General features: G+C 38.6%; 1 protein-coding gene across 2 annotated transcripts in view; it reads left to right on the plus strand.

Annotated features, from left to right (window-relative positions):
* PDE5A (phosphodiesterase 5A) overlaps window positions 1-21,397 on the plus strand; it is a 138,011-nt gene that overhangs the window by 93,553 nt on the left and 23,061 nt on the right. For both annotated transcript variants that reach the window (XM_008067352.1, XM_008067353.2), the window contains exons 12-14: window positions 12,793-12,939; window positions 17,403-17,528; window positions 19,566-19,660. In XM_008067352.1, the coding sequence (XP_008065543.1) occupies window positions 12,793-12,939; window positions 17,403-17,528; window positions 19,566-19,660 (368 nt within the window). The remainder of the gene's footprint in view (window positions 1-12,792; window positions 12,940-17,402; window positions 17,529-19,565; window positions 19,661-21,397) is intronic.

Raw genomic sequence — 21,397 nt, forward strand, 5'->3', positions numbered from 1 at the left:
TTTTTTGATTTATTGTAGAGATGAGGTCTCACCAAGCTGCCCAGGCAGGTCTCGAACCTGCGGGCTCAGGCAATCCACTCACCTCAGCCTTCGTGTGAAGTCTTATATTGCTTAGTTTGGTTTTGAGTTTGTGAGTGGGAGTTACTCATGAGCAAGAGAAACCAGAATGTTCTTAGACAAAGGCAGAAGGCACAGGGGTAGGTGTGAGACTGGCAGTGCAAGGCAGTGAAGAAATATGGACTTCAAAGTGGCCTCAGCATGAAAGAATGGCATGTCTTTTGCCAAAACAAGAAGTTACAGCTACATTTATTGAGCACTTACCATATACCTGGCATGTTTTAAGTTCTTTGTGTATGTTAACTAAGGATACACTTTCATGTGTTGTTTTACGTAAATAAAAACTAGCAAGTGAAGTAATTTCTGAAGATAATGTCAAAAAAAACCACAAGAATATTAAACTTCGTTTTTTACTTCAAAAATAGTATAGTTATTCAGAAAATCTGAAAATGTATCTTCCCAATTATGTTTATAATTTCAGCAAGAGAGAAACACTTTGGAATAACTGAAAATTGCTATATTGTGGTATTGTTCAAAACCAGCTGTTGTTTCATTTGAAAAATAGATTTCTGGCAGCTGCATTGAGAAATTTAGGGTCACATAGCTTGTAGGTCAAGTAATTCATTTAAATTGGTTGAAATTCAGCAACTGATTTCAATTCCAGTTTTCCATCAATGGTGTAAAAATTTCTGTACAGCCTCAGCTACACAGGTGTTTGCATCATGCAGCAGTTACCAAAATTGCTCTTTGTCTTGTATCTGATTGTTTATCTCAATTTAAAATCTTAAAATATATTGAAAAACTGTTAAATATTTTCTTTTTTTTTTTTTTTTTTTTTTTGAGCTGGAGTCTCACTCTGTCACCCAGACTGGAGTGCAGTGGCCGCTCCCAGCCACCGCAGCCTCGACCTGCTGGGCTTCTTAACTTTTATTTTTAAAATGTATTCTTAAGATAATTAAATGTACTTAGATATATTAATTATTTATGCCTGTGTCCAGAAAAAGTTATCTAGTTATAACAAAGCAATTAGTTGATAGGAAATTCAAAATCCTTATTTTTCCACTTGCTTTACTTGAGGGTTTTTTCCCCCATTTTAAATCTCACCTTCTCTTGGCTCAAAACTGGGTGTAGCAAAAATTGAGCCTTAAACTGAACACATTCCTTTTTTTTTTTTGAGTTGGAGTCTCACTCGGTCACCCAGACTGGAGTGCAGTGGCCGCTCCCGGCCACCACAGCCTCGCCTGCTGGGCCCCGGCGATCCTTCCACCTCAGCCTTCCAAGTAGCTGGAATTACAGGCATGCGCTACCACGCCCGGCTGATTTTTTGATTTTATTGTAGAGATGAGGTCTCGCCAAGTTGCCCAGGCAGGTCTCGAACCCACGGGCTCAGGCAATTCACTCACCTCAGCCTCCCAAAGGCGCGGGATTACAGGCTGAGCCACCGAGCCCGGCTGAACACATTCCTTTTTAATGATCCTTAGTTGGAAGTTGCTGAGATAATAATAAAAGGATTCCAGCTGTCCTGGTATGGTTCTTAGAAAGTTAATTAGCTAAGATAGCAGAATGTCATAAATGCTTATTTATTATCTGTACAACTAGGAAGTCAATATCTGATGTTGATTGACTAACAGCCTTTTCTGCCTTCCTCTCTTGTTACAGCAGTAAATAAATATGTATTTGTGTTTAGTTTTTTTGTAAATAACCTTCTCATTTTTGTCATGGAGTTAGTGCTGATTCAGTTCAACCCTTATAGCTGCTATTTTACAGCAATTTCTTTTCTTTTCTTTCTTTCTTTTTTTTTTTTTTGAGTTGGAGTCTCACTCTGTCGCCCAGACTGGAGTGCAGTGGCATGCTCACGGCCACCGCAGCCTCAATCTGCTGGGCCCCGGTGATCCTTCCACTTCAGCCTTCCAAGTAGCCAGAACTATAGGCGCACGCTACCACAACCGGCTGATTTTTGATTTATTGTGGAGACGAGGACTCACCAAGTTGCCCACGTGGGTCCCAAACCTGCAGGCTCAGGCAATCCACTCGCCTCGGCCTCCCAAAGTGCTGGGATTACAGACTGAGCCACCGAGTCTGGCAGTGATTTCTTTAATAACAAGTGAGACATCTAGAAGCAAACTGGTACCCTTTTGTGTTTTCTATCAAAATAGCGAGAGAAGAAACTGACGCCTTAGGATTTCACTTCATTTTGACCTTAGCCTTTCAGAGCGAGAAACTTCACATGGGCCCTGTCTTGGTCAGGCATGTGTATGATTGCTGCAGGTGACAGCAGTAAGGGGCAAAACCAAGTACCTGACCAAAATCTCTGATGCCTAAGTCAGTGTTATGGTACAGATCAAATTCCTTATGTCAAGGTGACCATCATATTCCCTCACTCGTTAAAAAAAACTCTATATGGATAGTCAAATTATAAATGGAAAAATGTTGAGCGAATAATTGAAGAAAGAAGAGTTGACTCTGTGGTCTTGATAACAGTGTCTGAATTGTGGTAATATGACATCTAGTTAGTCACTGTCTTTTTTAAATAGTGCTGGAAATCTCTGAAACAATCCTTTGGGCTTCCTGTACACCCTCTATAGAGCCATTCATTTTTATAGAAGCCTATAATATTCACTGGGCTACATGTATTTCACATTAGCAAGGCTTATTAGACTCTTTGATTCTTCCTGTTTTCATATGACAAGCCAATTGTGCTGGTTTTGTTCTAACTTTACCAGTGGATTATTTCCAGGGGTAATCTTAGCTTCAAGGTGTAAGCTTCTTAAATATAAACTGCTGTGTATTGTCTAAGCACAATAATTTAGTATAATTTTTATATTTGGAACTTGGTAATCAGCATGTTAACCAAATTTGTGTATACGAATCCCATTTGTAGTAATACATTTGCTCTAGAGTTTTACTTATAAATGTATGCATATTTCATCAGAAGCTTGACATTATTGCATGCCTTCTTTATGTGATTTTGAAAAGCTATAAGTTTGTTATTCAGAATTTTTATAGTCTGTGCCTCTTTCCTATTGAGATTTAAAGGGATCCACTTATATAATGTTAGAAAGAAGGAAAATATTATACAACATGATATTGTTGTTAAAGAAAATATACTGTTCCAGTTCACAGTGCCTGATTCACTTCCTTACTGTCTATAAGATTTGGTTCCAGCCAGGCTCGGTGGCTCAGTCTGTAATCCCAGCACTTTGGAGGCCAAGGAGAGTGGATTGCCTGAGCCCACGGGTTCGAGACCAACCTGGGCAGCTTGGCGAGACTTCGTCTCTACAATAAATAAAAAATCATCCGGGCATGGTAGCGCACGCCTGTAGTTCTGGCTACTGGGAAGGCTGAGGCAGCCCAGCAGGTCGATGCTGGGTGGCCGTGAGTGTGCCACTGCACTCCAGCCTAGGTGAAAAAAAAGATTTGGTTCCATACTCACTTGTCTTTATAAAAGTCAATTTCTTCTCATCTGTATTTGGATTCATTGCTCTCTTAGAGAAAGATAAATTCCAACAGCCTTGTAAACAAATTGTGTGGTTTCTTCTTTAAAAACACCTTTTTCGTGCATGTGAAAAGTGGGGACGAAGTGATGAAGTGTGATGTAATGGCTGCCAAAGTGACTTTATTCAATGACCTGGAAATAAACTGCTCTCCATCAAAGAGTGTCCCGGGAGGGGCGGGCAGTGGTAGGGGCTGGAAAGGAGAAGAGCTGTCCTTGCAGCTACCAACACAGCTCCTCAAATATATTAATTTTATCCCTGAAAATAATTTCCTTTAAAAGTATATTATTGAGGTTGAAATCTCTTTTCCTTTTAACATTTATATTGAATAGATATCAAGGAGTAGCCTAACAGAGTGCCTTTATAAAACATGAAGCTAATTGGAAGAACTTGATGTTTTATGGAAAACCAAGTTATATCACTACTCTTCTTTATTAGAAGTTAATAAGTAACTTTCTAAATAAGGAGACTTAGAAATTGTTTCTAGTTTCCATAATTTTTATTTTGGCTTTTGAGATTTGAGACCTCAGACCTAAGTCAGGCAGAAAGTCTTTGATAGCAATGAGATCTTTTTTGTATAAATATGATACAATTGAGCAAATTATGTAACCATGTAACTACATGTCTTTATTTTCTGCTGAGGTTACCAGAGACTTTGCCACAGGTTAAACAGAAACCTTTTTTCATGAATCATCCACCAAAAATAATAAATTCAATAATTTTAAAAAGATTCATTATATTTACTTTACCCAAGTATATTATTTTCGATAAAGACACACTTGATGGACTTCAAGGAGACCATACACTATAAATGTATTATTTTCTATAAAGTTTCATTTCTCTGTTTAATAAACAAAAAGGCACCCTCCATATTTGTGTAAAAGGAGCAAAGGTATGTCTCTTATTGCGTGAATGACTATCATAATGAGAAATAGTTGAACAACAGAAGGGTTACCATTTGTCTTAAGTGAAGTGTTGATGAAGCTCAGGAAAAATTCTCTTTGAGAAAAGTAGTTATGTGGGCTTTAATTCTCTGTCATTGTGTGTAAGTAGCCACTTGTGCAAACTACTGGCATCCTTATTGCACTTAAAATTCTATGTATCTCAGTTACTTACAAGTCTGTCTTCTCCATCAGGCTATTAATTCCTGAGTCATAATAATAGAAGCTACCATTTAGTGAAAGCTTAACAAGAACTTGGTTTTGGTTTTTGTTGAATGATTGAATGAATGAATGAATGTATAGATTCTAAAAACCCAGACAAAGTCTGTAATCTAGCATGAAAAAATACTCCACAAATCATGCTCCTTCAACCCATTGAACAAGATTTTGCTTTCTTTTTTCTTAAAATGATAATGAAGCAATAAATAATTTAATAGTTCATTAAACATATACAGCAGCCTGCTAGCTGGTGATAGAGTCAACCATGTTGAGGGGCACTGAGGGAGCCTTTCCTTATCAGCCTTCATGTTCATAACTACAGAGTAATAATTAAGAGCATGAGCGCTAGAGCAAGGAGATGCCTGGGCTCAAATTTCATGTCTGTGACCTCAAGCAGGTATGTGACTTCTCTGTGCCTCAGTTTCTTCCTATGTAAAAAGGGGATAATAAAACAATTTACCTTGCAGAGTCATAATAACTATAGAGTTCCTGGTATATATGCTCCCATTAAGTATTCATTATTGTTAGTAGTGTCAGTAGTGGCGGGGAGGGTGTCTGTTTTTAATATCCAGGTGCAACAGTATTGAGATCTTTATGTCCCAGGCTTTTTTGCACTAGCCATTCTAAAAATGAGCACACAAGAAATGTCACACTCATTTTTAAATTGGCCTAAGTAGAACAGGTAGGTGGAAAGCCTACTGGAGGAAAAAGCATATGTTGTAAGAATAAATACATGTAAACCTATATTTATAAGGTATGACCAATTCTGTACATAGGGGAACACTCTAGAATTGACCAGTTAAAGCAACTCCCTGCCAGAGCCGCTAAAAAGTGAAACACTTTTTGGTCACTGCTTACTAAACCTGGGTTTTCAGTGTTCCTGGAAGTGACAGAATCAAACTTCAGCAACATTTAAGGCAAGCAGAAGCTGATTTTTAAAAATTCCAGTAATGGAGTATTTGTTGTGCTGATGAAAGAAGAGCTTCAACTATAATTTAAAATTTTCAAAAGTAGATAAAATGAACAATTGAGTTATTATAGAAAAAGATATATACCACAGGCTGGGCTCAGTGGCTCAACCTGTAATCCTAGCACTTTGGTGAGTGGATTGCCTGAGCCCACGGGTACGAGACCAGTCTGCGCAACTTGGCGAGACCTTGTCTCTACAATAAAATTTTTAAAAATTAGCTGGGCATGGAAGCGTGCACCTATAGTTCCGGCTACTTGGAAGGCTGAGACAGAAGGATCGCTGGAGCCCAGCGGGGGTGGTCATGAGCATGCCACTGAACTCCAGCCTGGGTGATAGAGTGAGACTCCAACTCTAAAAAAAAAAGACATATACCACAACATGTTTGTTGTTTCTGCCACAGTGTGGTTCATTACTAATATTATCATTTGTTTTATAGCTCTTTGCCAAATTAAATTCATATGAAGTATTTTTGCTTATTATGGAAAACTGGTTAAGTGCTTGATGATTATAAAAACATTTATTCATTGAATATTTACCTCCCACTCTATGCAAGCTTTATATTAGGTACTTCAAATATAATATATATATAACATATATATATATAACATATAAGATAGTTCTATAATTTAGTTAATTATTAACGTATATAGTTAAAATCAGAAGAAAGAGCTATGACTGTGACATGTAGGGGTATTGTGAAATTACACAGAGACGTGTTCTGGAGTGACTGGTCTGGGATTCTTGTAGTTATCCAGATCTTCTTGGTGTTCCACTCCTTCCTAATCAGTGCTGTCTCATGTGACAGATGTGGCAAGTCTATGATTTCAGCCTACACTGTAATTCAGCAACCTGTAAGATAAGACTACCGCTGGGTTTTAGCTCCATCAGTACTACAAGAAATAGGCCGTTTAAGTAAAGTCATAAAAACTCTCTAAAATTTTTTTGATTTGAGCCAAAAAAAAAATGTAAAGCCCAGAGCCCTATATTTATTTCTTTAATCCTTCCAACACAACAAGAAGCAGCTAACCCAGCTTAGTTTCTGCCTATCACACTGTGATATGGCAGTCACCACTGGGTCCACAAAAAGGCATTTTGTTCTAAAGTGAGCATTTACATGACTGTTAAGTCCATTGACTACAAGTTACCTATTCGTAATGCATTGGTTCTTAAATTTCAGCATTCATCAGAATCACCTGGCAGGTTTGTTACAGGTGCTGATCACCACTCCCAGAGTTTCTGATTCAGTAGTTCTGTGTTGGGTCCTGAGAATTTGCATTTGCAACAAGTTACCAGATGCTTCAACTGCTGTTGGTCCAGGGACCACACTTTGAGAGCCACCAATCTAATGGAAACTGAGCTCCTTCTACCTTTAAACCCATTAGGTCAACTATCCAATCCCAAATTCCTTGCCTTGAGAACCTGTTGCTTGCAAATTGCAAATGCTGTTATTGCCAAATATAAAATCACCAGAGCTCAATTGCAAGTAATAGAAACTACTTTAGCTATTTTAAGCAGAAAATAATTTAACTAAGAGCTTTCAAATCATTGTAGGAAATAGATGAAAGACTCCAAGAATAAATCCTAAAACAAAACCACAGATCTGGTCTCCCCTATGGGAACTCCATATAAGCCAGAATCAGAAAGCCACTGGGCATCTGTTCCCTTCAGGATCAACTATCCTACCATAAATGTGAGAGTCAAAAAGCAGCTGCTACAACTGCAGGCTCCAGGACTACATCTTACCCTCTAGAGCCATATTAAGAGAAAAAAGGTTTACCATGTGGCACTGTGTTCATTTAAAATTCAAGTCTCACTCAAGTATGCCTCACTGGAGAAACCAAAATCCAGTTGGCACCCTAGCTGCAAGAGAGTCAAGGAAATGTACTTTTTAGTTTTCTGACCTCTTCAGAAAATAAAGACTCCCTAGGAAAAGGGTGACAAGGATGCTTATGGACTCTTGCTAAGGTATGTATCACAGGGACTAGTAAATGTTGCCCTGATGCAACTGAGACATAAAAAATGAGAAAGGATTAGCTATACAAAAACTTGGGAGTATGCATTCCAGTCAGAGAAGAAACAAAGCATTTTGGAAGTGAAAGAGTATTACTTATACTTAAAAACAGATGGTAAAAATATAGACACCCTGAAAAAAAGCCAGATAATTTCAGGAAATTTAATATTTAAATTTAGAGCATCAGTGCAGTAAGAGGCTACCACATATTCAGTCTAACCCTCCTCTACAAGCAGAGGTTAGGGTCTGCTTTCTAGCCAACAGTTGTGAAATATTCCTCCTCCCACCTGTGAGGAAGCAGGACTAAGGTGACGTGTGTAGAATCGAGCATTGCACCCTCTAGAGCCACACCAAGAACAAAAAGAGTTTCCTATGTGGCACTGGGTTCATTTAAAATTCAAGACTCAAGTATGCCTCATTGGAGAAATCAAAATCCAAAACCAACTAAGAGTAGAACCAGAGTCTTCTTTGAGAGTAGAATTGTCTTGGGTTAAGGCAGTAGTCAGAGTTATAAACATATTTTAATTTTTCAGTGATCTTAAGTAAAAACTAACTGGTTTCTTTTTGCAATAACGTTCTAAGTTAAAAAATTAAATTTTCTGAAATTGTTCTCTTTTGGGGAGAGTGTCGGGGGTCAATATTTTTGTCACCTGTTTTTAAGTTTAATTAATACTTTCTCACTTCCAAGTTTCTTTGTTTCTCCTCTGCCTGGAATGCATACTCCCAAGTGTTCATAAAACTAATTCTCATTTTTTTAACATTTCAGCTGCATCAGGACAACATTTACTAATCCTTGTGACAGATATCACAGCAGTAGCCCATTAACATCTATGTCACACTTTTTCTAGTTGCATAACCATAACTGCCAAGGTGCGCCCATCCCTTTACCTTAAATGCTAGGAAATCAGAGTAAAGTTTAGGCCCTGTACAAGAAAGTCACTGGCAAGATTTAGGTGCCACTCACAGTATGGCAAAGTGAGACAGCAGTAAGAAGTGCTGGAGTCCTGTGGACACAGAGATAAATGTAACATAAGCTCAGAGAATATTAAAACTTAGAGGCAGTCTGATCCAGCTTCCTCATTTTGCATGTTTGCAAAAGTAGGTGGAGAGGCTGGACATCTTGTTCATAACAAAGTCAGTAGAGCATCAAGACTAGAACCCGCAGGAGCAAATACTCCTTTTTACCATGTGTTTCATCTTGCTTTTACGTTTCCCTGTTTATGATCATTACATGCTGAAATGCAAATGTGGTAGCTGATTTAGTGTTTTGTCAGCTGGTGATCAGCTTAATATTTAGTTCCTTATCAGTCAGATGGTATTTAGAACAACTAGTTTTCATTTAAGATCACTGAAAAAGCCATACTCAATGGCTCAGCCTGTAATCCCGCGCCTTTGGGAGGCTGAGGTGAGTAGATTGCCTGAGCCCGTGGGTTCGAGACCCGCCTGGGCAGCGAGACCTCATCTCTACAATAAATCAAAAAATCAGCCGGGCATGGTATCGCGCGCCTGTAATTCCAGCTACTCGGAAGGCTGAGGTGAACGGATCGCCGGAGCCCAGCAGGTCGAGACTGCGGTGGCCGGGAGCGGCCACTGCACTCCAGTCTGGGCGACAGAGTGAGACTCCAACTCAAAAAAAAAGATCACTGAAAAATTTAAATATTTTTATAATTCTGACTACTACTTTCATCTAAGACATCCTACTCTCAGAGAGAACTCTGGCTCCACTCTTAGTGAATTTCATATCCAGAGTTGATTTTTTCTTAAATTTTTCATTTTGGCAAGAGTGGTGAAAAAGGGGCCAAAGTATTAGAGAAGGAGTCATAAAAAGGTGACTTAAATGAAATAATTTCCTTAAAAAGTCACCAGAGACAAACTGGTTTCTTTATTAGTTTGGGTAACAGATAGCTCTAAGGACCCTAAAAAATACATGTACCCTCAAGCTGTTTGTCAGATTGAATCTAACCCAATGAGCTTTATTTTTTTGCATTCCATATTTGATTAATTTGACACAGATTAACGCTATAGCTCTACAAGAGCTTATCCATATTTGATTTAAGCACTGAAATATCTGAACTCTGTTACCTGAGAATTCACAGGCTTTGTGTTCCAATGTAGAGAAGTAGGCAATATTAGGTGATATCATAGTTCTAGTGGTTTTGAATTGGATTATTCAACAATAAAAATACATATACATATTTATGTTTATCGCACCTTATTGTTTTACAGAATAATGTTATTTCTGTTAGTCTCCAAGCTATAATACAAGTATAGTATCTCCTGAAGAAAACAAACTCACCTTACTTTGCAACAAATAAAACCATTCCTAAAAGAAGCTGTGAAAATCTGAAATTGTGTAAACATGTCCTATCATAGAAATACCACATATTTGGTCCCCTGCTATTAGTAAAATGTAGAATATTATGTTCTAGAAGTGGTAAGGAAAAAATTATAGGTAATAATCGGTTTTATTTTAAAATCACCTTTCCCCCAAGCCTTTCCAAGGCAAACAGAAAGTGGAACTCCCTTGTGATGGTCAAAGAGGCAGAGTACGAGAGCTTGGAGTGATTTCTGACTTTCTTATGGTTTGTTAGTAATCAGTCTCAAGAATTCAGAACGTCTGTATCACTGACCACAAGGCTTTTAAGGAAAATGTTTGCGTGTCCCCACTGGGTCAGCTAAGAACGTTTGAATCGTGGCATGACCAGACAAGCAAGAGAGAAGCCTCGTTTCCCGTAGTAGACAGAGGCTGGGAATTCGAGTGTATCATGCAGAGAGACACAAGCTGTTTGGCTTCCATCCTGCAGCTTTCAGAATGTCCTTTGAGGAAGGAGAGAAAGAAAACTTCCTGCTGTAAGAATAATGATGCCCTGAGGAACAAACATCTGTTCTCCTGTGGAGTGCAGCGTGCTTTAAGGGAAGCAGCTGTTATCTGCTCTGAGTTAGAAGGTGGGCTGGCTCCCACCTCCGCACTTCCAAGCCTGGTTACTGGCTGTGTCCAATGTTCGAGGCTGGAATAAACAACGAATGCTTCGTCTAAATATTTTAAAACCTCCTTTCTTCCCATTTCAGCCCACACAACGGTAAATGTGGAACTGCCTTAACAGAGTGCATGTTTTCTTGGGGAAAGATTGTTAGTTTGGAGTATTGGAGAGAGTGACTTTCGCTGAAAGTTTAAACAAGCCTGGTGTGTGTAGGTGAGATCTGAGGGCCGGGGTCAAAGGAGAATATGTAAGTGCCCTCTGATTTGTGGGGAAAACCTACAGCTCTAGGTCGCTCTGTAAGATTTCATAATTTTGACCTTTTTGCTTCACAGTAGATGGAGGATAAAGCAAAGCAATTGGTCCCTCAGATACGAGTAGGAAATTTACAGGGTTTGAGAACCTGGCTCAAATTTCTTCTTTTCTTCCCTCTGTTCCAAACCAAAGACAAGCCTCTTTTGGTCAGGTTAATCTTAGCCTGTTCTGGCTAAAACAGCCAACAAAGTGCTGATGGGGTAACTGGTCCAAAGGTGAAGGAGTTGGGGGCTCCTGCAAATTCCCATGCCTGCTGTGGCCCAGCAGGGAGGCTGGGGGGTGGAGCCTGAGGAGCCAGGGCTCCTTGACTTTGGCCAGTTATTTCTTTGTGGAGTTGGGCTTCAATGTAGTTATTTGTCAGAAGAAGCTGGAAATCCTCTTCTTGCTAAGTTCTCCTGATTTTTAAACAGTATAACACATTCAGTGATTTTTTTTTTTTAAATGTAAAAACAAAAGAGATTGTAAGGCACCTGCCGGGTCTACCTGTTTTCCAACTCCGGTTAATGGGCTTCAGCCCTCCAGGAGGCTTTGAAATCTTAAAAATGGAACTTACAGACTCGAAGTAAGCAAAAGGAATGAGATTTTTCCCCTTCCATTCATTTAATAAATATTCCTATTAAATATTAAAGCTGCATCCATCAGTATAGTCACAATGGATACAAAAGCGTACAAGATACAGGCTTGCCTGTAAATCCTAGTGTAGTTTAGGAGACAGAAGGATAAACATGAAATTAAGTTATAATGAACTTAATGTAATTAAACAGGTATTCCCAAGGTAGGGCTAGCTCCAAGGGGACGCAACCCGGCTTTGGGTGGGAACTGTGCCTTAAAAGAACTCATCAGTTAAAGCATGGGTGCTCACAGGAGATGTAAAAGAACATTAATGAAAAAGAGTCAGTAATGGTTGAAGAAATTGCAGGTATTTGCTATCATTTAATGATTGTAAAATAAAAACGAGATGTTAATTAAAAAACAGATCCCCCTCCGGAAAAACAAAACAATCTTCCCCAGGCCCATTCCAGACCTATTGAATCACAATTCCCAAGTGAGTGTTTTTTAATAGGCACTGAGGTGATTCTTTCTTTCTTTTTTTTTTAGAAAGTGGGATTTATTGAGAGGACAGAAAAGCTCCCACAGTGGGAGGGGACCTTAAGGGGTTGCCATGAGGTGATTCTTAAGCTCAGGTTTGGGTAAAGCAAGTATGGCAGGAGACAAGTTCTGCTGATCAGAGTGCAGAATAGTCTGTCTGGATTGAAGCAGGGCCCCATTCCTTAGCTAACAGGGCCACCATGGGCATAAGGATTAGTTAACCTCTTGCAGCTTAAGTTCTTGTACATGAAAAAGTGGAACTACAGTGTTCACACCATAAGGCTGATCTGAGAATTAACTGTAAACTGCTTAGAACATTGTCATTACCCTTCTTACCACTTGATTCCCAGCTCACAGAACTGAAAGTTTCCAGAATAATTAATAAATATCTGTTGAATGGGTAGGACTGGGCAGGGATAGAGGAGCAGGCCACTGGCATTCTTAATGCTGCTCGCTGCTCCAGGCACAGCCTTAGGTGGGAAGTCCTGTCTTCTCCACCTGGCCTAGCTGGAACCATGTTCGTTACCCCCATGTGGCTGAGGTTAAAAATAAAGTGGATGAGTTGCTACTGTACTAAAAGATTTCTAGTGTATTTCATTAAAAAGAAAATTATAAGCACAAAGTGTTATTTCCCTATAGCCAAACACAAAAACTTTGTGACTCACTGCTGCTTTAATTAACAGCATCATCTCATTTTCCTCTTCTTCCCTTACCTAAGGCTGCTGTGGTACCATCTGCCCAGACCCTTAAAATTACCGACTTCAGCTTCAGTGACTTTGAGCTGTCTGATCTGGAAACAGCACTGTGCACAATCCGGATGTTTACTGACCTCAACCTTGTGCAGAACTTCCAGATGAAACATGAGGTAGGAATGTAGAGATGTCCTTTTGGAAGTCTGTCTGTGTACGTGTGTGTGTGTGTGTGTGTGTGTGTGTGTGTGTGTGTGTGTGTGTGTGTGTGTGTGTGTGTGTGTGTGTATGTAAGAGAATTAGTTTTGAATGCTAGCATAAAACAGGAGTTTTTACATTGCAGCGATTAATATACTGTCAGCTAATGCATACCTTAGATATTTAAAGAATAATTATCAACCATTAAAAACACATTTATTGGCCAGGTATGGCGCCGCGTGCCTGTAATCCTAGCACTTTGGGAGGCCAAGTCTGGAGGATTGCTTGAGGAGCCCAGGGGTTTGAAGTTGCAGTGAGCTATGATCATGCCACTTCATTCCAGCCTGGGTGACAGAGTGAGGCCCTGACGCGAAAAAAATCACACATTGATTGAGCTCATGTATCAAGCACCAGGTTTAAGAATAAGGGAGAGTGTTCCTAAAAGTGAGAGCAGGATGTGCAGTATGACAGGAGAGATTGGTTCGGGGCCGGGAGTCCTGCTGAGGACTGGGAGTGGCAAGAGAAACATCTGGAGAGGAAGGTAAAAAGCAAATCATATAGCACCTTACAAACCATTCAGAGGAGTTTGGGTTTTATCCTGAAAACAGTGATGAGTCACTAAGGAATTGTATGCCAGAAAGCATCATAATCTGTTTGCAGAGGTCATGACAACAATGTACAGGGAAGGACCAAAGCGGAGTGAACTCATTTGGAAATGAAGGAGAGAATAAAGGGGCTTGGTGTGAGCCAAACTCTGAGTAATAGCAGGGTCATCTGTGGGGGTGAGATGAAAACTGATTTTAACCCCTGGTCACCTTATTCACCTCTCAGAAAATAGCAAGCCTTGATACCTTCTAATATCAGCTTGGAGATAACGAAATTCTATTGTTTCATAGTGACTGTCTATAGAGAATCAAAGAATAAGAGAGAATAGAAATAACTATTTGGAAAAAAATCAGTAATCTTGCCTACAAAGTTACTTTTTCTAGTCAGTTGAATGTCTAGTCTTCTTGCTCAGATTTTCTCCTGGAAATTTAAACATCTTGAAGGTCTCCATTATTTAATACTCCATTAACTTATACAATAAAAATTCATTAGCGTTTACTGTGTACCTAGCACTGGGCCAGGTGTACATGTTAGTGATGAGTTGTCTCTGTCCTCAAAGGGTTCACAGGAATGCAAACTAAGGTCTAACAACAGCTACGGTTAATATTATTGTAGACTCAAATCCGCTTCTTTCTTGAAATCTAACCCAGGTTTACTTTCTTGGGTGACTATAAAGAACAACTGTCTGTCGACTCTTCCCTAATAATACTTTACTCTTGTTAGAATGTGTTAATTAAGGGTATCGTGTAATTTAATTATTCTGAGGAATTCTCAGAAATGGTCCTTTGATTATTGTCATCCCCATTTTACAAATGAAGAAATTGAGACAGCATGGTAGAGTAGAAAGATCTTAGGTTTTGAGTCACAACTACTAGTGATTAGCTCTTGTTCCCCTGGGCAATTAATCTGTCACATTCTCAGTTTCCTCCTCTGCTAATTGGGAGTCATGGCATTACTTCCCCCCATGGGAGTCTTGTGAGAATTACACGTGTCTATGTGATTAGCTATTTGTATGCTATATATATGTGTGCACGTGTGTCATATTCTGCTTAACACACAGGTAGAGAGTCCATGTCAGTTACCCCATTCTTAGGCCAAATTTGACTATGATCAAATTTCTGATTGTAGGGTATAGGGCTCATTTTTAAAGCCTTTTCTATTAGTGGGATGACTGCATTTAGAGCTAGAAGTTCTGAATATGACTTTCAGTGCTGCTTCTTGCTAGTTACAGGACCTTATAAATGTGATAGCATCTCACACTCCTTTCCATTCCTGAAAGCTCACTTACTTGAAACTAGTAATGATTCTATTGAAAGGACTTAGCCAAAACAGAGAAATGTGATTCTCGTACCTTTTCATGAAGTTTGTGTAAGTTGATTTATTTCTTATTTGGCCTTTAGATAGCATCTGAGGGTTGGGTAATAAAGACAATCACTCGGAGTTTCTACCACAAACTTTATTCTTACCTTTTCTTGAACTTTTTATTCATTAGGAAAATATTTCTTCTCATTATTTGATATCTGATTTATCTATTCTCCCTTTCTGTTTGAATGACTATTACCCTAATTATGGCCAACATCAACTTTTTGCATTCATCTGGTTGCCCTTTCTTCCTTAGTGTCTCTTTTGTTTTGTTTATTTCAGATATTGTTGTCAGTATGATTTTAGAATGGTAAGATTAAAAGCTTATTGCTAAAGAAGATGCTAGCATCATGAAGCTGCCCTGACAAAGAATGTTTGTATTGATAACTAGATCTTCATGCCTCCTCCAGCTTCCAAATCTTGGGCTATTCACCCAGAACCATCACATCCACTGCCTCCTGCTGACCTCTAATCAGATTCTTGACTCTACTCAAAGAGAGAACTCTAGGGTTCTTGGATTGCTGTTTGACAGTTAGTAAATTTGTGCTCTCAATTTTATGTTTGTGTATTTACTTATTATTTCTTTATATAGGCACTTTTGTTATTGGGCCTATGGATTGAGTTCCTTGAACTCAGCAGGAGCTGAGCTGTGTTTTCTGTCTTTTCTCTTTCTCCCGTGGTGTCTTCAGCATGCCACTTAGCACTTAGGAATCCTTCCATAATTGTGGGAGACCAATTCAGTGTATTGAACATGCTCTCTAGAGTCTTCCACACTGCAAATAACCAGTCAGTAGTCCTGTACAAAACACTGTTACAAATTTGAATGTTGCCCAGCATACTCACTGAGAACTTACCAGATATGACCATCATTTTCTTGTATGCTATTAAGACCATTCTGGTAACAGAATCTAAAAGTGTACTTGAATCTTACTACTATATCTATTGGGTTATCCAATTCTATTAGGTTCATCTTAATAGAAGCATAATAGAGTAGTCCATCAGGTATTATAGAGCCATTTTGGTCATCGTATCACCTTATGTGATAATATGTGCATATTTAATTATGCTTACAAATTCTTATTAGTAAAAAGATACATCCATGGATTAAATTTCTGGATTTTCCTGCTTGTTTTTCTTGCTGCTTTAATTAATCACCAGTAATTTTCTGTAACATGTCATTGTATAGTTTCTAAACATATCAAAGAAAGTTTATAGCTTTTACTGAAAATTCTTCTAGTGAAATTAACCCATCATCTTCCTGACAGACTTTATGTTGAAAGAAGCTGCAATGCTCTTGGGATGAACACATGTCAGTCTTAGGCACACAGAAGTCCTCTGCTTGAATATGGCACCTCAAAAGGTGGAAGGGATGGAGACAGTGGTGTCCTTTGTTTTCAGAATTCCTTGTAAACTGAGCTACAGAACAGGAACAAAAGACCTGAAAAGAAAAGGGAGGCTCAGGAAGCATTGATTTCCTACCAAATCCTTGATAAGCAGTTTCTAGCAACAATAAAGAAACCTTGTTTTCGGCCTATTGTAAAACCAATTATATTGTCAAAGCAACATTCTTCTTGTTTCCATTTCGCAGGGTAATGTTCTTTGTGTGTGAAGCATCCCCAGTGATATATGCAGAGAGAAGCACAAATTTATTTCTGCAAATCCCCAAAAGGGTCGTAAATCATTCAGATTTAAAGAGAGGTAGACTCTAATGCTAACACAAACCATGTCTAGGACCTATGAGCCCTGGGGATTATATTTAATACACCACTTAGAGGCCAAATTAAACCCAACTTGGGAGACTTGTGTAAATCTCTTCTTTTTTCCCCCTTATCTTTTAAAATACTTTTTTTTTATATGAACCCCAGGACTTTATTTTGTATATATTGTTTTTTAAAAATTACTTTTTGGTAAGCAGTAACTCTGCCTGAATATTTAAGCATAATTTAAAAGGACAAAGAGTGAATAGCGGTATTAAAACTCATAGCTCCAGCTCATCCTTGGGCACGCCTTATACCTTGTTACTAGTCCACCCCCCGGGCCCTCCACTAAACACCTTAGTAGATGAACAGTGTGGGAGCATGGGAGGAACTTGAGAGGTACCGCTTGAATGGCTCTCTAATGGTGAATTCGTACTCATGTGATTCGTTGGACTTTCTTAATTGATGACACATGGACATCATATCTTTTTAATAGCTAATGAGTACCATATCCATGCCCAAAATACCATTCTTAGAGATGTCTCGCACTTGACATGATGGGCTCAGAAGTCAAACTGCTCAACTTTGAATCTGGGCCCCACCCCTTAACTAGCAGTGTGTCCTTCAGCAGGTTACCCTTACCCCTCTGAATGTGAGTTTCCGCAGCAATAAAATGATCAGCAGTACCAGCTTCCTCACAGTTGTTAGACTGAACATAGTAAATGTGTGATGAATGTTAGCAATTATTGTTATTCCCTATGCTTTATTTCCTAAAGGTTCTTTGCAGTTGGATTTTAAGTGTTAAGAAGAATTATCGGAAGAATGTTGCCTATCATAATTGGAGACATGCCTTTAATACAGCTCAGTGCATGTTTGCTGCCCTAAAAGCAGGCAAAATTCAGGTATTTTTTAGAGTCTTTTATATTTTAAGACATTTAGATGCTTAATAGGAAAAGTCACAGCAATTTTTTCAAGTTTTTTTTTACTATGCACTAATGATTGAAAATAATACTGCCACTTACATAATAAATTATATTTTGTTAATTAAAGAGGATTAATATGGCAAAATACTTAGTTGCTAATTTTCCTTCATATGTAATACATGGCATATTTGAAAACCTTTAAAATAATTTCCTGTTACATGTAAATAGTCTTTGGGCAAATAAACATTTCCTTGAAAGGAAAACACTGCACTACAAAAAAAAAAAAAAAAAAAAATCATGGTTCTCATGAGCACATTCAGACCTGCTCCAGAGTAGAATTCTCAAAAACCATCCAAATCTTGGCTTCAAGGATAAGTTCTTTATCATGTTTTCTCTGGAGCACTCAGTAAATTTTACAAATACTATTTCGTAGAAAGGGTTTTGGTTTCATATACGTTTACCGCATACTGTTTAAAAGGAAGATCGATGCAGAAAATGTTCAAGTAATTCATTCCTTTCCAGGCCAAATTTTATCCATATCTCTGTCCTTAGATTCTAACTTCAGTGGGAATCGACTAGTTATTGCAGGTAAGTGATTCCAGGCCTCCATCATATGACTGTTTCTAATTCAGAGCTTCCCTACTCTGTTTGTTTTTTTTTTAATAAATTCTAAAATTGTTATTCTTTGTGTCTACTATCATAGGCTGCAGATTTTAACTGGCTAGACCTAAAAGAAGTGATTGTTGTTCATGAAAGTCATATGAAATACCTTAGTAGTATTTTCCTGCTATAACAAAACATGTATAGGTTGTGTATCGCTTATTCAAAATGCTTGGTACTGGAAGGGTTTTGGATTTTGGAATGATTGCATTATGCTTAACGGTTGAACATCCCTAATTTGAAAATCCAGTGAGTATTTCCTTTGAGATTTATGTTGGTGCTCAAAAAGTTTGGAATTTTGAAGCATTTTAGATTTCGGATTTTCAGATTAGGGATACTCAACTAATAGGGTGAACTTATTTGGGGGTATAGAAAGGTCATAAGAATAATCACCACTGAAAACTTTCTTGCTTTTTGTGAGGAATAACAAAATGATGATTTCTGTGTTTGTTGTAAAATCTATTTAGAGACCAGGCACAGTGGCTGACGCCTGCAATTCCAGCACCTGAGGAGGCTGAGGCAGAGGAATTTGAGACTAGCCTGGGCAACATAGTGAGACCTTGTCTCTACAAAACAATCAAAAATTTAGCTGGGCTTGGTGGTGCACGCCTATAGTCCCAGGTGCTTCGGAGGCTGAGGCAGGAGGATTGCCTTGGCCCTGAAGGTTAAGGCTGCAGTGAGCCATGAACAGGCCACGCATCCAGCCTGGACGACTGAGTAAGACCCCCCCCCAACTCAAAAAAAAAAAAAAATCTATGTAGAGTGTTGAGAGTTTTTTAGCTCATTTTTCTGTTGTTGTTTTTTGTTTGAATGAAGAGGATTAGTATTAAAGACAATACAAATGGCAGAGCCTTAAAAAGTTTATTTTTTATTTGGTTTGGGAATATATTGTACAACGTTTTAAAGCCAATTTTTCATTCCAAATCATCTTTTTTCTATTGTTTTGCCTAAAATTCACATTGTCTACATTCCTTAAGGTTACAACAACTGATCACAGAGTGAAGTGGAATGTGCCAGAAACTAAAAGAGGATAAAGCAATCATTTAAAGTTCATTATGATTATTCCACATACATACAGATAATTCAGAATTAGTGACATTTACTATAGGTAGACAGATTATTAATTTTTTGAGGCATTTAAACTTTTTATATTGATAAGTGACATTTGTAGTCATTCCATGCTGGATGACAAAATCCAACCAATTCCCTGAAGAATGAGATTTTGCGCTAATCCTGTGTGACTATAAAGTGCTTATGTGAAGCGCTGAGGGGGAAAGATTACTGAAAATAGGTAATGTAATGCCCGTTGCCAAATCATATCTTTCTCTTTTTTCCGCTGACGCCTTGGTCATGTAGAACAAGCTGACTGACCTGGAGATACTGGCGTTGCTGATTGCTGCACTGAGCCACGACTTGGATCATCGTGGTGTGAATAACTCTTATATACAGCGGTAAGAGTGCTTCCCGGCAAAACTAGAAGCATGCCCTTTACATTGTAGGGTTATAGTTTTTAAAGTTAAACCCACAGCAAAATTTAATGGTACAAAGTTTCAATTGGTCAAAGTACCATAACATACTCAGGTAATGTATAAGGAAATAGAAAAAATAATTCAAGTCCAATATTGTATTGATATTGTTTTTCAGCCCTAAAGTTTAAAAATATTTATGTTGAGAATCTTATGTCATTAGATAATTACCAGTTTTGCCTTAGTTTATGTACACTCAGCTTAACAAATTCTTTAGAAAACTAGTTCATAAAATGCAGAATGTCACCCTGCTATAAAAGACAATATTTGAAAAGTGCTTAGCTTGGCCCTACACATACGTATTAAGTGCTCAGTTAGAAGGGAGCTCTTGCCGGGCTCAGTGGCTCAGCCTGTAATCCCGCACCTTTGGGAGGCTGAGGTGAGTGGATTGCCTGGGCCCGCGGGTTCGAGACCCACCTGGACAGCGAGACCTCATCTCCACAATAAATCAAAAAATCAGCCGGGTGTGGTAGCGCATGCCTGTAATTCCGGCTACTTGGAAGGCTGAGGCGGAAGCATCGCCGGAGCCCAACAGGTCGAGGCTGCGGTGGCCGGGAGCGGCCACTGCACTCTAGTCTGGGTGACAGAGTGAGACTCCAACTCAAAAAAAAAAAAAAAAAAGAAGGGAGCTTTTGGTCTGGAGGCTGTATAATACAGGTGTTGAATTCAAACCCAGTTGCTGTGTGGCCCTGGGTAAAGGAGTTAGTTTCTCTATACCTTAATTTCCTGATCAGTAAAATGAAAATAGCATAGCCACCTCATAGGGTTTATGTAAGTTTTAAGAGATATATACATCAGTACCAAGTAGAATGTGCCTATTTTATCTCAGCAGCAGATGCTAGCAATGTGTGTCATCATCAGAAGTCTAACCCTTAGGACAAGTGCTTCAGGCTCCTATGAGAGCCGTACCTAAGTGGCATTTGCAATGACAAATGAGATGATAAAGGTTACATCTGTTGTCATCAAATTTTTGAGACACTGTGACATTTTTAATTTTTCACAGTAATTTAGTTGCAAAATCTACATTTTAATGGCAAAACCTGTACCAGTGAGCATTTTTTTAAGTATGCAAGTGATTCAACTAATGGATAGATCTCTTAAAAAAAATTCCAGATGTTTGATATCTAGAGGGAATTTCAGAAAGCTCTCTAATCACATTCTCTTTATCTAAATAAATGGAAAACTTCATGTAAAAAGAATTGTAATGATGTAACAACCATGTCCTCTGCTGACCTTTGATGGGAAAAGATAACAAGCTCTTGCCTGAGTGTCAGAATCTGGCTGTTTCCTCTTCAAAATCTCGTGTTTTGGAGAACTGACTGGGTGACACGTCCTTTGTTCCCTGTTCTTTGTCATGTGACTGCAATCCTAAGCCTTACATAGACATGGAGAGTAATTATGAAAGGGAACATTGACATAAAAAGACTTGAAGTGCAAAGTCAATCCACATTGTATGACCTTCTGTAATCAGCACGACCTAAAGATCAGAGGTAGCATGTGCTACACTGAACATTAGATTCAGTGTATAGATTGTTAGTGCATGGATTTCTCTAAGAATGTATATTGCCCTGCTTTAGAGTGAAGAAAACACTGAGCTATTTTCTTCCTTTGTTTATTTAAAAATAATTGCCCCGAAAAACATCTGGAGAGACATCATCTTTT

The sequence above is a fragment of the Carlito syrichta genome, unplaced genomic scaffold, assembly GCF_000164805.1.
Source record: "Carlito syrichta isolate Samal-C Ts95f unplaced genomic scaffold, Tarsius_syrichta-2.0.1 Scaffold309486, whole genome shotgun sequence".
NCBI lineage: Eukaryota > Metazoa > Chordata > Mammalia > Primates > Tarsiidae > Carlito > Carlito syrichta.